This window comes from Pararge aegeria, chromosome 24 (genome assembly GCF_905163445.1).
Source record: "Pararge aegeria chromosome 24, ilParAegt1.1, whole genome shotgun sequence".
Lineage (NCBI taxonomy): Eukaryota > Metazoa > Arthropoda > Insecta > Lepidoptera > Nymphalidae > Pararge > Pararge aegeria.
The window spans coordinates 8,759,603-8,772,621 of NC_053203.1; the positions used below are offsets into that span (position 1 = coordinate 8,759,603).

General features: G+C 37.4%; 1 protein-coding gene across 11 annotated transcripts in view; it reads right to left on the reverse strand.

Moving 5' to 3' along the window:
- Window positions 1-13,019, reverse strand: part of LOC120634427 (plasma membrane calcium-transporting ATPase 3) — a 281,705-nt gene that overhangs the window by 17,440 nt on the left and 251,246 nt on the right. For all 11 annotated transcript variants that reach the window (XM_039904957.1, XM_039904955.1, XM_039904960.1 and 8 more), the window contains 5 exons: window positions 11,938-12,144; window positions 9,988-10,186; window positions 8,809-9,020; window positions 8,170-8,321; window positions 6,607-6,733 (listed from right to left, as the gene is read on the reverse strand). In XM_039904957.1, coding sequence (XP_039760891.1) covers window positions 6,607-6,733; window positions 8,170-8,321; window positions 8,809-9,020; window positions 9,988-10,186; window positions 11,938-12,144 — 897 coding nt within the window. The remainder of the gene's footprint in view (window positions 1-6,606; window positions 6,734-8,169; window positions 8,322-8,808; window positions 9,021-9,987; window positions 10,187-11,937; window positions 12,145-13,019) is intronic.

Here is a 13,019-nt window from a genome sequence, read left to right on the forward strand (position 1 = left end):
GTGATTATATCTATCGGGATCTAGTCACAGTGACTGTTTGAAGGTTCGTAATGAGGGATAAGTAACATCATCACAGCCTACATAAATCGCATGCCAATGGGTAAGGAGGTGGGGCGGTACAGTCAACTCAGGTTTTTTAAATAAACGATAAAAAAAATAATCAACTTTTGGGAAAGCGTCAGACTGTAGTTCGGTACTGCTTGAGCATGCAATGTCCGTTATTCGCGATGTTTAGGCTAACTAGTGTATCTAACCGGGCTCAGCCCGGTATCACGACATCCGCACAGAAAGAGACAGATATATGTAAGGTACGTAAAAGACAGTGATAGTTGTAGACTGAAAAGTAAATAGAGACAAAATGAAATACTGATAAAGAGTTAATAGAATGGGATGTCATGAAACCGGGTTGTTTTTATAAATTAATAAGTTTTAGAAAAGATAAATTCTATAACAGTTTTGTTCGGTTGCCAATTTCGTATATTTTTTTTCCTTTAAGGAAAATTTCTAATGATTTACCATAATCGAAATTAGCGATCGAACAATTTTCAACTACGTTATTATAATGGGCCAAAGTAATATAGCTTAACTACTCATTACTCTGTAAAGTGTTTCTCTGTGTAGGTATGGAAACAATAACTATCGAATAGAACTGAAGTACAGGAGAGTAAAAAGGAAAACGACTAGATGTAAAAAGAAATGAAACTTATAAAAAATATAAATGAAAAAAAAAAAACAAAATGAAATCAAACGTCAAGTCTTGAAAGTTTGAATTCATCATCGCAAAAATTTATAAACTCGTGTCAAATCACAATCGAACTGTGAATATCCGGCTCACTGTACCAATAAATCAAAAATGTGTAATATTAAAAAAAATGAATCAGCGTTTCCACTATCTTAACATGACGAGTTACTATATATATATGAATGCATAGTATTGAAAAAATGGTGATAAATCGGCTTGTATGCAAAAATTAGTATATAAAATTAATATATAAATGGACAATAATATCGACTTAGCGTAGGATGCCCAAGTTATCCGATGTGTTGACCTGTTGATACTGCTTTAACTTTTATAGTTCTGCTGTAACCTCAAACTTATCCCTCTATATAACACGAACACTTTCTGCCTCTGCTATTAGCATTTTTTTTTAATTCCATATCATTTATTAAAGTTACACTTTTATAATGCCAGTAAAAATTCTACTCCTTTTTTATATTTCCGGAGTAAACTTTTTACTGTAACAGATTACTAAAGTCCATAGGTAACGTCATGTTTTTTTTTTGTTTTTTTTTTAATTTTGTATATACAGCCTAATAGTTCATGATGTGATCTATGACTAAAGTATGTCTGTCCGTCATTTACAAATGATCACTTCGAAAATCAAAAATATTCGATATTTGCAAAAGATGGACAGGAAAGTAAACAATAGTCATATGGGAAATTCATTATACGTGTGATATATTACGCGAACGATAAATGACTATTGTTTCAAAGATATTTAAATACCGTTTTGAATAAACTCACTTTCGAGTAATTTTTCACTTCCCAAAAAAAAACAATTAATCCCACATTTATTCCCATATAGGTCATTTCAGTGACCGCAAAACGGACAATTTGCGCAAAATACCAGAAAATACGGCAAAAAAACCCATGTAAATTTAACAAATTTAAATTCATAAGCTTCGCCTTATGAACGGATACCGGATGGAATACATTCCATAAAAATTGTAATTTTGAGTTCTTGCAAATTGTAATTTGTACCTACGCACTAAAAACTTGTAACGTTAAACTAATTCGATAGATAGATTTTACTATCAAGCTTCATGGTCGATCTTATTACCACCTTGACTTACTCTGACATTGAAATCGTCGTAAATTAATTCTTTTTAAGATGTCAGACGACGATTGGACAGCTTTATTACCTATGTCATTTCAACCTCTGACGTCATAAATAGCAGTCGTGAGTTGCGAAGTGATATTAACTCCCGTAACCTAACCTAACCTAACTTGTTTTTATGGCTCACCGAAGAATAATAAACCAAAATTAAACTAATACTGCATTGGACTTTTTGTTCTTTATCTCCACTTATACTGTAACAACTATATGCAATCATTGATTTATCAAAATTCGCTACGTTGAACTGTATTAATACATGAGTTTGAATTTTTTATTTAATAGCAGCGTTTTTCCTGAAATAAAACGCTTATTAAAATACTTACCTAAATTCGAAGCTTAATTGATTGAGATAGCACTTCCGTTTCCGCTTACTTCCCTTCTCTTTCTAAGTGTTTATATGCCTCTCTTTCGGTCATCCTCCCCTCTTTCCTCACCACCGGGGGGGCTCGTGCGATCACTGCTCGAGCAACTTGTTCATTGCGGTGAAAATCAACCGGCAGAAATTATCTTAAGCTTCGAATTTAGGTAAGTATTTAATAAGCGTTTTATTTCAGGAAAAACGCTGCTATTAAATGACTTGACCGTAAATTCGAAGCTTAATTGATTGAGACGTGTTTGTTATCGCCTGGTGGTGTAAAACGTCAATGTGAGAAAGAATGAATTAATAGCTTCAACATTAGATTAAATTTAAAACAATTTAATTAATTCTTCTTAATCCAGTCTATGAATTATAAATACAGATAAACTTTATGGATAATAATTATTATCAACGCATATTTTGTAAATCAAATACATATAGGATTTGCAAAAGTATACTTTTATTGATGAGATAAACTTTCATTACAATCTGATTGTATACACTGTAATACATTAACAAATCAGAAAAGACCAAACTAATAACATGTTTCCTTTAATTCAAATTACACATTCCTAGAAATTTATAGGATCAAATAAGTTAACAATAGAATCCGATTTGGCAGCAGCTGGTCTAACCTGCCGCTTGTAAAATTTTCGAAATGTGCTTTCAGCTCTCCAATGCCTCCAGCCAAAATGTTATCAATGGGAAGATCTTGACACCAATTTTTGGAAGCAACCGCAGAACGAAAGCTGCCAGGAGTAGCTATTATATTAGCTTCTAACAATAAAGATCTAATCCAACCTGCTATTACTGCCCGCGAAGCAGGTTTGGCTTGACCCCTAATGTTCATGAATAAATTATTGCATGTTGCCGATTTCCATCAATCGTTCGGTGTATCCAATAGACAGGATCAAGATCAACATTTTCTGAATTTTTTAGCAATTTCCAGCCTGATTACCTATATGTTGCAGAATCAGTTTTAGATCCAAAAACTGGCAACAAAATTACATAGTCATTAGAAATGATTAAGTGATCTGAATCAACTCTAAAAAGTGTTAAATCTTTCTAATTTTAAAGACTGAATATTGCAAGCATTTCTTTTTGGTTGCAGTGCAACTGAGCCTCCTGCTTGTTCCATGGTCCTGACAGTGACCAAATGTCCAGCTGGGCGCCCCAAGCTAGATCGGAAGCATCTGTGGTTAGAAAATGAGTTGGTGGTGCGATGTGAATCGGTGATGAGGTCCGGTATTTCTGTAGCCACCATTTCAAATCCATTTGTGCCTCTGCTGGTATGACATACAACATTTTTGAGGTTTTTGGAATTGAATTTAAGAGATCTAGTAAGCTCCGATGGTTCAGCGTGCCCTTTGGGACTGCAAAACTGGCAAAATTTAGATGGCCGACCAGACTTTGAAGGCACTTTAACCCCACTTTGTTTTCCCTCAAAATGCTTGACCCCTTGGTCAACAAACTGTGATACTTCTCTGATGGTAGTCGTTTCTGGTTGAGCCAAGGGTCCCAATAAATGCCTAGGTATACTAGATTCATATAGGGTTGAGCTCGGATTTTTTGAAATTCACCTGCCAACCTAGGTACTGTAGTCTCTCTACTACCACTTGACCTGCGTTCTGAGAATGTTTACATTTTGATGGGCTAATAGAAAATCGTCCAAATATACAACGATGCGAATGCCTTTGTCATTTGAAGTAATTCTCCGTTGTAGATTAGTCTGAGGAACCGTCTTTAGGACCTGGTTATAGCTAAATGGTAATAGGCCTGAGAAAGGTCTATCTTGCATAGCCATCACGGGGTTGCAGGAAATCTGGTATTCGATAAATATTTATTAGTTTGGACCGATCTGTGGAAACAAACTCGTTTAGGGCTCTCAAATTGAAAATTGGACGGTAGGAGCCGTCGCTTTTCGGCACAAGGAACATTGTTGGCAAAAAGCTTGGGGATGAATCCGCGACCTCGAGAACACCCTGTATTTTCATTTGATTTATAAGAATCATATCTGATGAAATTGGAGTGACGAATGCACTCTTTTTTACGTTTGGTACAATTAACGGAGGCCTCTGGAGAAAAGGTATGCGATAACCTTTTAATATTTTGATATTAAAAGGTTATCGCATACCGGAATTTCGGAGCGCCTAATTCCTCCTAATGTTGGATAAACTGAATTAACTGGCCTGCCTTGAACTCGGTTCTCACGCGACTCGAGTCACAACTTATCGAAAGGAATCCCACTACTACTGGATGCCCCTCTTCGATTAGAATTGTTACCAACGTTTCCCTGAGGATATTGATAATAGTAATGACTCCCCTGCGGAGGAGCATTCTGTAATGGATGTGTAGCTTGCGCATGCGAGTGCATAGGTACTGTGCCCTGTGAAGGGTTATTGTAAGTGACCGCCCCCTGCGGAGGGTGGTTATTAGATAAAGCTCTACTAGATCCAGCTTTAGAAACTGATCTGTCAGAAGGTTTAAGTGGTAAGAATGCTTTCTTAACGCCACCGATCTTCTCGAGAGCCGAAGTAAAAGAATCTGCATTAAAAAGATTTCGGCATGAAGGTGGAACTTCACGCAAAGACGTTTTAATAAGCGGGTCTCGTATATATTCCGTTATGCCATCACGTCTCATTTGAATTATCTCAGCTCTATGGCCGCATAGTAATTGCAAAAGGTCGGATGATACTTTATGTACATCGCCTTTTAAAAATAAATCAATAATTTTTTCTTGTAAATTATCAAAATTTAAATCTTGTTCTTCTTTTGCCCATGTCAAAAAACTTTTTATAGTTTCTTGCAAAACTTCCCTTAGTTTTAATAAACAGAAGGTTTGGGCAGCATAGGCCTTATCGGCTTGGGCTAAATATCGGGTTGACTCATAGGCTTTAATTTCTTCATTAACCTCTAACTCTACAAAACCAGGAGAATGACTATATAAATTTTGTGTGTCGGCATAACGAACTTCACACCACTCAGTGTTATCAAAGTGTTGAACAGTATTAAGAATTTTTAAAAAATCACTTGGTGCTTTTGGAACTTGACTACTACTCGCCGTTATATCTTTTTCATCAAAAAACAATTCGCGGCTTAAATTTAAATCAATACACGATTCATTACAGCAATCGTTAGAATTCGGGACAACACCTGTATTAATACTATGAGCAAGTAAATTACGAAGTTCACCCACTTCCTCGAGCAGTTTGCCAAAAAACCTATCGTATGAGCGTCGAGAACGCTTTGATTTCTTATGACGATGTCGCCGTTGACGCTTTCGTTTTCGACCCGTCGACCCACTAGAACTTGATGAAGTACTCGAGCTGCTTGATGAGCTACTATGCGATTTGCGACGAGATGGGCCCGCAGTCTCATCATCAAGAACGATTTCGTTTTCCATTTCCTAACACAAAAAATACAAAACCGTATTTAACGAAACGTATTTATCCTTCCGTTTGAAGTAAAGCGTTATCCAAAGAAAGAAAAGATAAAATCTACGAAATGTTTTTATTTGAGGGTAGAATTTTAATAAAATCAAACAATAACGATTGCCCGTACTGTTTTAGGTTCGTAAAAATAAAAATGTATGCGGGTATGCATATAAACGTGACTACGACTGTAATCTACAGTGAATAATTTTATTTCACGGTACAGATAAGCGTATTCACAAAGGAGTAATCGATTGTGAATGCTGCATCTTGTTAATAAAAATTAAACAGGCATATAATTCATTAATCTAAACGAACAGTAAAACTGTTAGAAAGTAAATTATAAAAGGTTAAACACTTACGTGAACTATTGTTGATCACTGTTTCCTTCTTATATTTAGTACTTACAATATTAATAACACTGAATTAATATTTAATAGGGAATGGTTCGTCAACGAAGCGCAGAGGAAATAAAAACGCCAATGAACAAGTTGCTCGAGCGCTGATCGCACGGTCCCCCCCGGTGGTGAAGAAAAAGGGGAGGATGTGCGAAAGAGAGGCATATAAACACTTAGAAAGAGAAGGGATGTAAGCGGAAACGGAAGTGCTATCTCAATCAATTAAGCTCCGAATTTACGGTCAAGTCATTTAATTTAGTTATTTTACTATGTAAAATCGAACGTAACCTTACTAGTTTAATGTTACGATTATCTATCGTATCCTAAATGATGTATCCTGACCTTAAAAACTATCCTATAAATATTATCAGGTGTATCCTATACTATCCTATTACTGTCATCAGTCGTATCCTATACTATCCTATAATTATTATCAGTCATATGCTATCCTATAAATGTCACTATGTATCCCTCCGTATCCGTCCATTCCCCACCGTCACCCCGTTCCGGCCGCGTCATACCTGCGTCTGAAGGCGCGTCAGGCCTCTGATCCAGAGGATCTGTCCGGCGCGCGGCTTCTTATCCAGGTCCGGGTCGTAGTCCTGACCCTGTTGCATTGACTCCGGGTCCGGTTGCCCGCGGCCCCATCTGGATATATATCGAGGATGTGAATAATTGTAAATATTAGCGGTATCTCAGTACCAAGCTGCTCATTTAGGAACAAAAGCACTGCCTATCTTAAACCTTTATATAAATGGCACAGGAGGAAGATTTTTCAATTTAAGCAGTCTTCCTGCTTTCTTTTTATCCTGTGCACCCCACTGAGTATGAGCGTGGTAGTAGAGTCCCACAAACGGATATACTTGACGTTTCAAAAGTGCTTATGGTGCCCAGTTAAAACTAATAAATTTAGTTTTTTTTTTCAATTTTAACTGCAAGGTATGTCTATATCTTTGTATGTCTATAGCTTTCAGTCCCGTCGTTTCAACGATCCATGTAACTGCATCGAAATATCGACAAATCTCAAAATTTTTCCGTGGTATGTTAAACCGTTTAACCTTTTCTTAAGAAATGTTGATTAACTTAGTTTAAAATCTTTAGATATACCTACATTCTAGTTTCGAAGAAGTTTGCAAACTTTACTTGTAGTTATAGCTCATCGCCGTGAAATATATACGGATAAAAAGTAGCCTATATTTTTATCCCGGAAATAATCTATGTCCATTCCAAACTTCAGCCAAATCCGTTCTGTGGTTATTGCGTGATAGAGTAACGAACACCCAAGCATACATCCTCACAAACTTTCACTCGAGCTCGTCGGGGTGTTACCACCATGTTTATTTCTGCCGCTAAGCAGCATTGTTGCAATGCTGTGTTCTTGTCTGAAGGGCGTGGGTGCCGCTGTATTAAATGCACATGAACCTTAGTTAGCTAGCCCAGTGGGTGGGACTTCGTATTCACTTTCGGGGGAGCGAGTTCGAATCCCAGCTCTCTACCTCTAACTCATCAATTCACGGCCGATTGGCGCAGTTTGCAGCGACCCTGCTTTCTGAGTCTAAGCCCGTGGGTTCGATTCCCACAACTGGAAAATGTTTGTGTGATGAGCATGAATGTATATTCTAAGTATTTATGTATATTATTCATAAAAATATTCATCACTCATCTTAGTATCCATAACACAAGCTACGCTTACTTTGGGGCTAGATGGCGATGTGTGTATGGTAGTAATATATTTATTTATTTATTTAACTTTTCTAAGTTATGTGCGTTTTAATAAATTAAAATATCACTTGCTTCCTCGGTGAAGGAAAACATCGTGAGGAAACCTGCACACCTGTGAGTTCGCCATAATGTTCTCAAAGGTGTGTGAAGACCACCAATCCGCACTGGGCCAGCGTGGAATACGGCCTTAACCCCTTCTCATTGTGAGAGGAGACCCGTGCCCTGGGTCGGTAATGGGTTGATGTGATGATGATGATGGTGATGAGGCTTAGCAACTACGCCTGAGGCTTATGGACGATGATATTCCGCTATAATTAGGTGAGGCAACTGCTTGGTCTGTCAAAAAGAAGGATAGTACTCACGACAGCTTCTTGGGTATCTTCCTGGTGGGGATGGTGGTGACGAGCTGCCCCCACACCAGCGTGCCGGCGCCGAAGAACAGACACCAGAGCCACTGGTCTATCGTCAGCCCCGCTGTGCTGAACGCCATGCCGCCGAACTGGATGATTACCACCTGGAATTTGTTACATCAAAAGCCGGATTAGCCACGTGGCAAGAGTCTTAAAAGCAAAGAAGAAATCCATGGGTTCATACAGGACTACCCAAAAATATGTGTTTTTCAGAGTTTATTCAAGTACATGCGATTCTATATGTTTTTGAAATTAAAAGAAATTCTGAGCGGCCTTTAAAAAAAATTGCATACAGCTCATAAAACATCGAAAACCGAAATTTATTTTGTCATACAAAATTTTTGGGCTAGTTTTAACGTTACGTTAACACAGCTTATGCAACAGAAACTCGCAAAATAATTAAAATTTTCTTCTTTTTTGCTTTTGTTATTTTTCATTGTTGATAATGCTCCTATTGGTTACGGCGTAATGTCATATAGCCTAAAGTTAAACATAAAGAAGTGCTTGCAAGGAGTTTTCTAGGTTTAAATACGACAGGAAACAAATCACAAAGTCTATCACCAGAAGTATATATATGTTAATATACAATACCTGAGAGAGTGCAGTGCCGATCCAGATGGAATAGAAGATAGGGTTGGTGAAGAGTCCCTGGAAGACGTTCCTCTGGCCGTGGATCTTTCTCGCGTTGATTTCGTTGAACAGAGTCATCATGACGAACGTGTTGAAGATTATAGTGAAGTGCTGGGACGGCTCCGAGCTCAGTTGCTGCCCTCGGCCCGATGGGATGTTTAACATTTTGTCGCCTGTTGGAATTTATTTATTTATTTAGAGCACTAACAACATGCATATTACACGTTTTTAAATATAGAACACACACAAAAACATGGACTGATATGCACGTCGATGACAAGTGCACATAGCATTGACAAAGCGTCATGTGTCAAAAATTTAACACAAAATGGAGTCATCATTGTCATTATTAAGTGATGATAGCTTAGTGGTTAGGAATTCAGCTTCCCTTTCGGCGGGAACGAGTTCGACCCAAAAATACATTAAATTTTTCGGAGTTTTTTATAATTTTAAACAATTAAAATATCACTTGCTTTTAACGGTATTTATTTATTTATTAAGAGCACTAACAACATGCATATTACACGTTTTTTAAATATAGCACACACACAAAAACATGGACTGATATGCACGTCGATGACAAGTGCACATAGCATTGACAAAGCGTCATGTAAACTTAATTTGACAAAATTTTTTACACGAAATGGATTCATCATTGTCATTATTAAGTGATGGTTAGGAACTTATTGGTTAGGAATTCAGCCTCCCTTTCGAGGGGAACGAGTTCGACCCAAAAGTACAATTCAAATTTTTCGGAGTTTTTTTAAATTGTAAACAATTAAAATATCACTTGCTTTTAACAGTGAAGGAAAACATCGTGTGGAAACCTGTATGCCTGAGATTTCTCCATTACGTTCAAATATCTTAAAAAAATAAGTGTAATTTTAAACAAGAGTAACGTATTCTAGTTATCGTGCTTTGGCAGGTGACATATTGACTTCACACGCATTTGAGAACATTCTCAAGTGACACATTTGTTCTATCTATCTAGAGTGTAATGTTATTTTTTTTTATATAATTTGTAATAATTTATATTTGTGATAATTTATATTTGAATAAGAGATAAGCAGCATTGGAATAGACATTTCCGTGATGTACAACAATTCAATTCGAGTGTGATATGCCCTAATGTATACTGACCGACAAACAGTAAACTGAAGATGATGAAGAGCTGGTACACGGCTTGTCCGAGGATGTTCTTCATCATGGTGCGGCTGATCAGCGGTTTGGTCCTTCCGTACGGCTTTCGCAGCAGCAGGTCAGGAGTGGGCATTTCCGTCGCGAGCGCGAGAGACGCTAGCGTGTCCATGATAAGATTCACCCATAACATTTGCACGGCCTGCGGATTTGAGAAACTTTATTAATTTAGTACGGAAATAAAGAAGTGACATCATGAAAAGCTGTTATCTCTACGAGAGAGCTCTACCAGTGACCGTAAACAGTGACAGATAATAAAAAAGATGTAGGGAAGGAAACACTGTTAAGATATCTCTATCAGGTTGCGCCAGGGAGTTCGTCAAAACCTCCCATCATCGCATCGGTGAGCGCTTTGAATTTAAGCAGGAGGTCCCGGGTTCCATTCCCGGCAATTTGTGAATTTAGAATTTTTGAATTTTCTCTGGTCTGGTGTGAGGCTTTGGCCGTGGCCAGTTACCACCCTACCAACAAAGACGTGCCGCTAAGCGATTTAGTGTTCCGGTGCGATGTCGCGCAGAAACAAAGTGTGATCCCAAGCAGTGGTAGAGATTGAGGGGGAAGGTAATGTAGTTATCACCGTCATGTACACATGGTAGTGAGATGACGGCGGTTTTATTTATCGTACGCAACTATGGGCATATTTTGATAATCATATTTTTGGACTAATTATTATAATGGCATGGACTTCTACGCCATCTAGTATCCTCTAGTCCCCCTTCTTCCATCCAACAAAAAATAAAATTCATATCTAAACCACAAATTTATAACGTGATACGCTCATATACGAAGCAGCGTATACGGCATTTCATTTGCTGTTAAATTACACTTATTTGTGATAATAACCTAGAAAACAGCTGGAGAGAAGAATGGAAAGGCCCCCGGGCCGACAACAGATCTATTCGATCCAACAATTAAACCCAAGGGTTTCCTTCTGCCTCGTAACCTCTAGTGTCCGGCTGAACCGGCTCAGAACAGGGCATGGACGCTGCAACTATCTTTTGCATAAGTGTTGTTGGAAACCATCTGCTACATGCGCCTGTAGCTAAGAAGATGCCCCATCTATTCATTCCAGGGATTTGCCCAACGGCCTTTTCGATCTCCCTGCTCGGACCGTCACATGGTTGGAGCATCTGGACGTTGACTTGTAACTTATTAATTTGCAGATAATATCAATAATTTAAACCGCTTATTCGTAGAAAATGGCATACGACTAAATAAATAAAAAAATTGCTTTTATCTTCGTACTACGCATGTAATACTCCAACAACTCGCATACGTTATTATTTCGTTTTATTTAAGTATTTATTTATTTTATTTATTTTTATTTTATTTATTAGGTTTACTTACAAACACTTACACTAATACAACCGTTTTTAAAATTTAACTATTCTATTTAAGTGTAATGTTTTCTTAAAAGTAAACACAGCATATGAAAATATACAATAACACCATAACATGAAAACAAAAGGTATCGTGAATGAGAATATAATAACAACATATCTCACACACTAAAAAATAAATCAAGGTACAGTAAATAAGGGTCAATTGGTCCATGATAAAAATATCTTATCTCTGAACTTATACAACGAGTCAGAGTAAATATCAACTTCAGTGCTAATGTGGTTTAGGGTCTTACATAATCTTGGAACAGGGGAATTGGCAAATTTAAGTACCTAATCTGTAATTCAAGAGGAACGTGTAGACAAGGGTGCGTAGAACCTATAAAATACGTTATACTTTTGTATCAATAAACAAAAGAAAATGGAGTTCTAATACTGAGAAACAGTACTGTCACTAGATCGCGCTCTTTCGATACCATCTAAATCTTAGTTAAGCTAAGTACTTTTTGTTAAAGGTAGTGAGTCTTGTTATAAGAGTATGCTGATAGCTGACCTTGAGAGGACTGTCCTGTATAGCGCAGGCGCCGATGAAAGCAACGATGACGGCGACGACGTTGACGGTCAACTGGAACTGCAGAAACTTGGCGATCGAATCGTACACGTTACGTCCCCACATCACGGCCTTCACGATCGACGAGAAGTTGTCGTCTGTCAGGATGATGTCTGACGCTTCCTTAGCCACGTCCGTACCAGCGATACCCTGGAATGAGAAGTTGCAGATTACAATTAAAATGTATCTAGTTACTTGAAGCGGTGATAGCTTAGATAAACAAAGATTAAAAAAAAAATATATTTAATTAAGGAGTGCTTGTGTTATGAGTACTAAGACGGCTGATGAATATTTTTATGAATATATAAACATACGAACACCCAGACACTGAAAAACATAACTAAAGCAAGGAGGGTTCAAAACGCGCCCTGGTTCTAAGAAGAGCCCACAAGAAACTTAGCCAGGTTCTTTTTTTGTTATCACCATCTCACAGTCTAGTTAGTGTTGAACTATGAAGTTAGAGCAATTCATACCCAAGCTTTTTTATCATACATGTAATCCTTAATATTATAATAGGATTTTTCTATAAGCTTACGTTTTATGTAAACTTTGAACTTATTGAGAGAGAGAACATTCATGTTCATCACACAAACATTTTCCAGTCGTGGGAATCGAACCCACGGCCTTGGACTCTGAAAGCAGGGTCGCTGCCCACCTCGCCAATCGGCCGGCTAAATTTTTAATTTATTAATTATTTATCCTACCAAGATAGGCGTGCAGTATTATTATAAATTTATGTAAGCTAACAATTATTGAAATGTCATGAAATTTTATTTATTTTTATCTCGTGAATATATTTACAATTACGAAATGTCAAGATAGAAGTAAACCTCAATTAAAATTCTATTGACCAGAATAACTTAACTAAATGGTAAAATATGTTTGAATTCGAAGGCCGATTGGCACAGTGGGCAACGACCCTGCATTCTGAGTCCAATGCTGTGGGTTCGAAAATGTTTGTTTATCTATATTTTAGTGCTCATGTATATTAGTACCCATAACACAAGCTAGGCTTACTTTGGGGT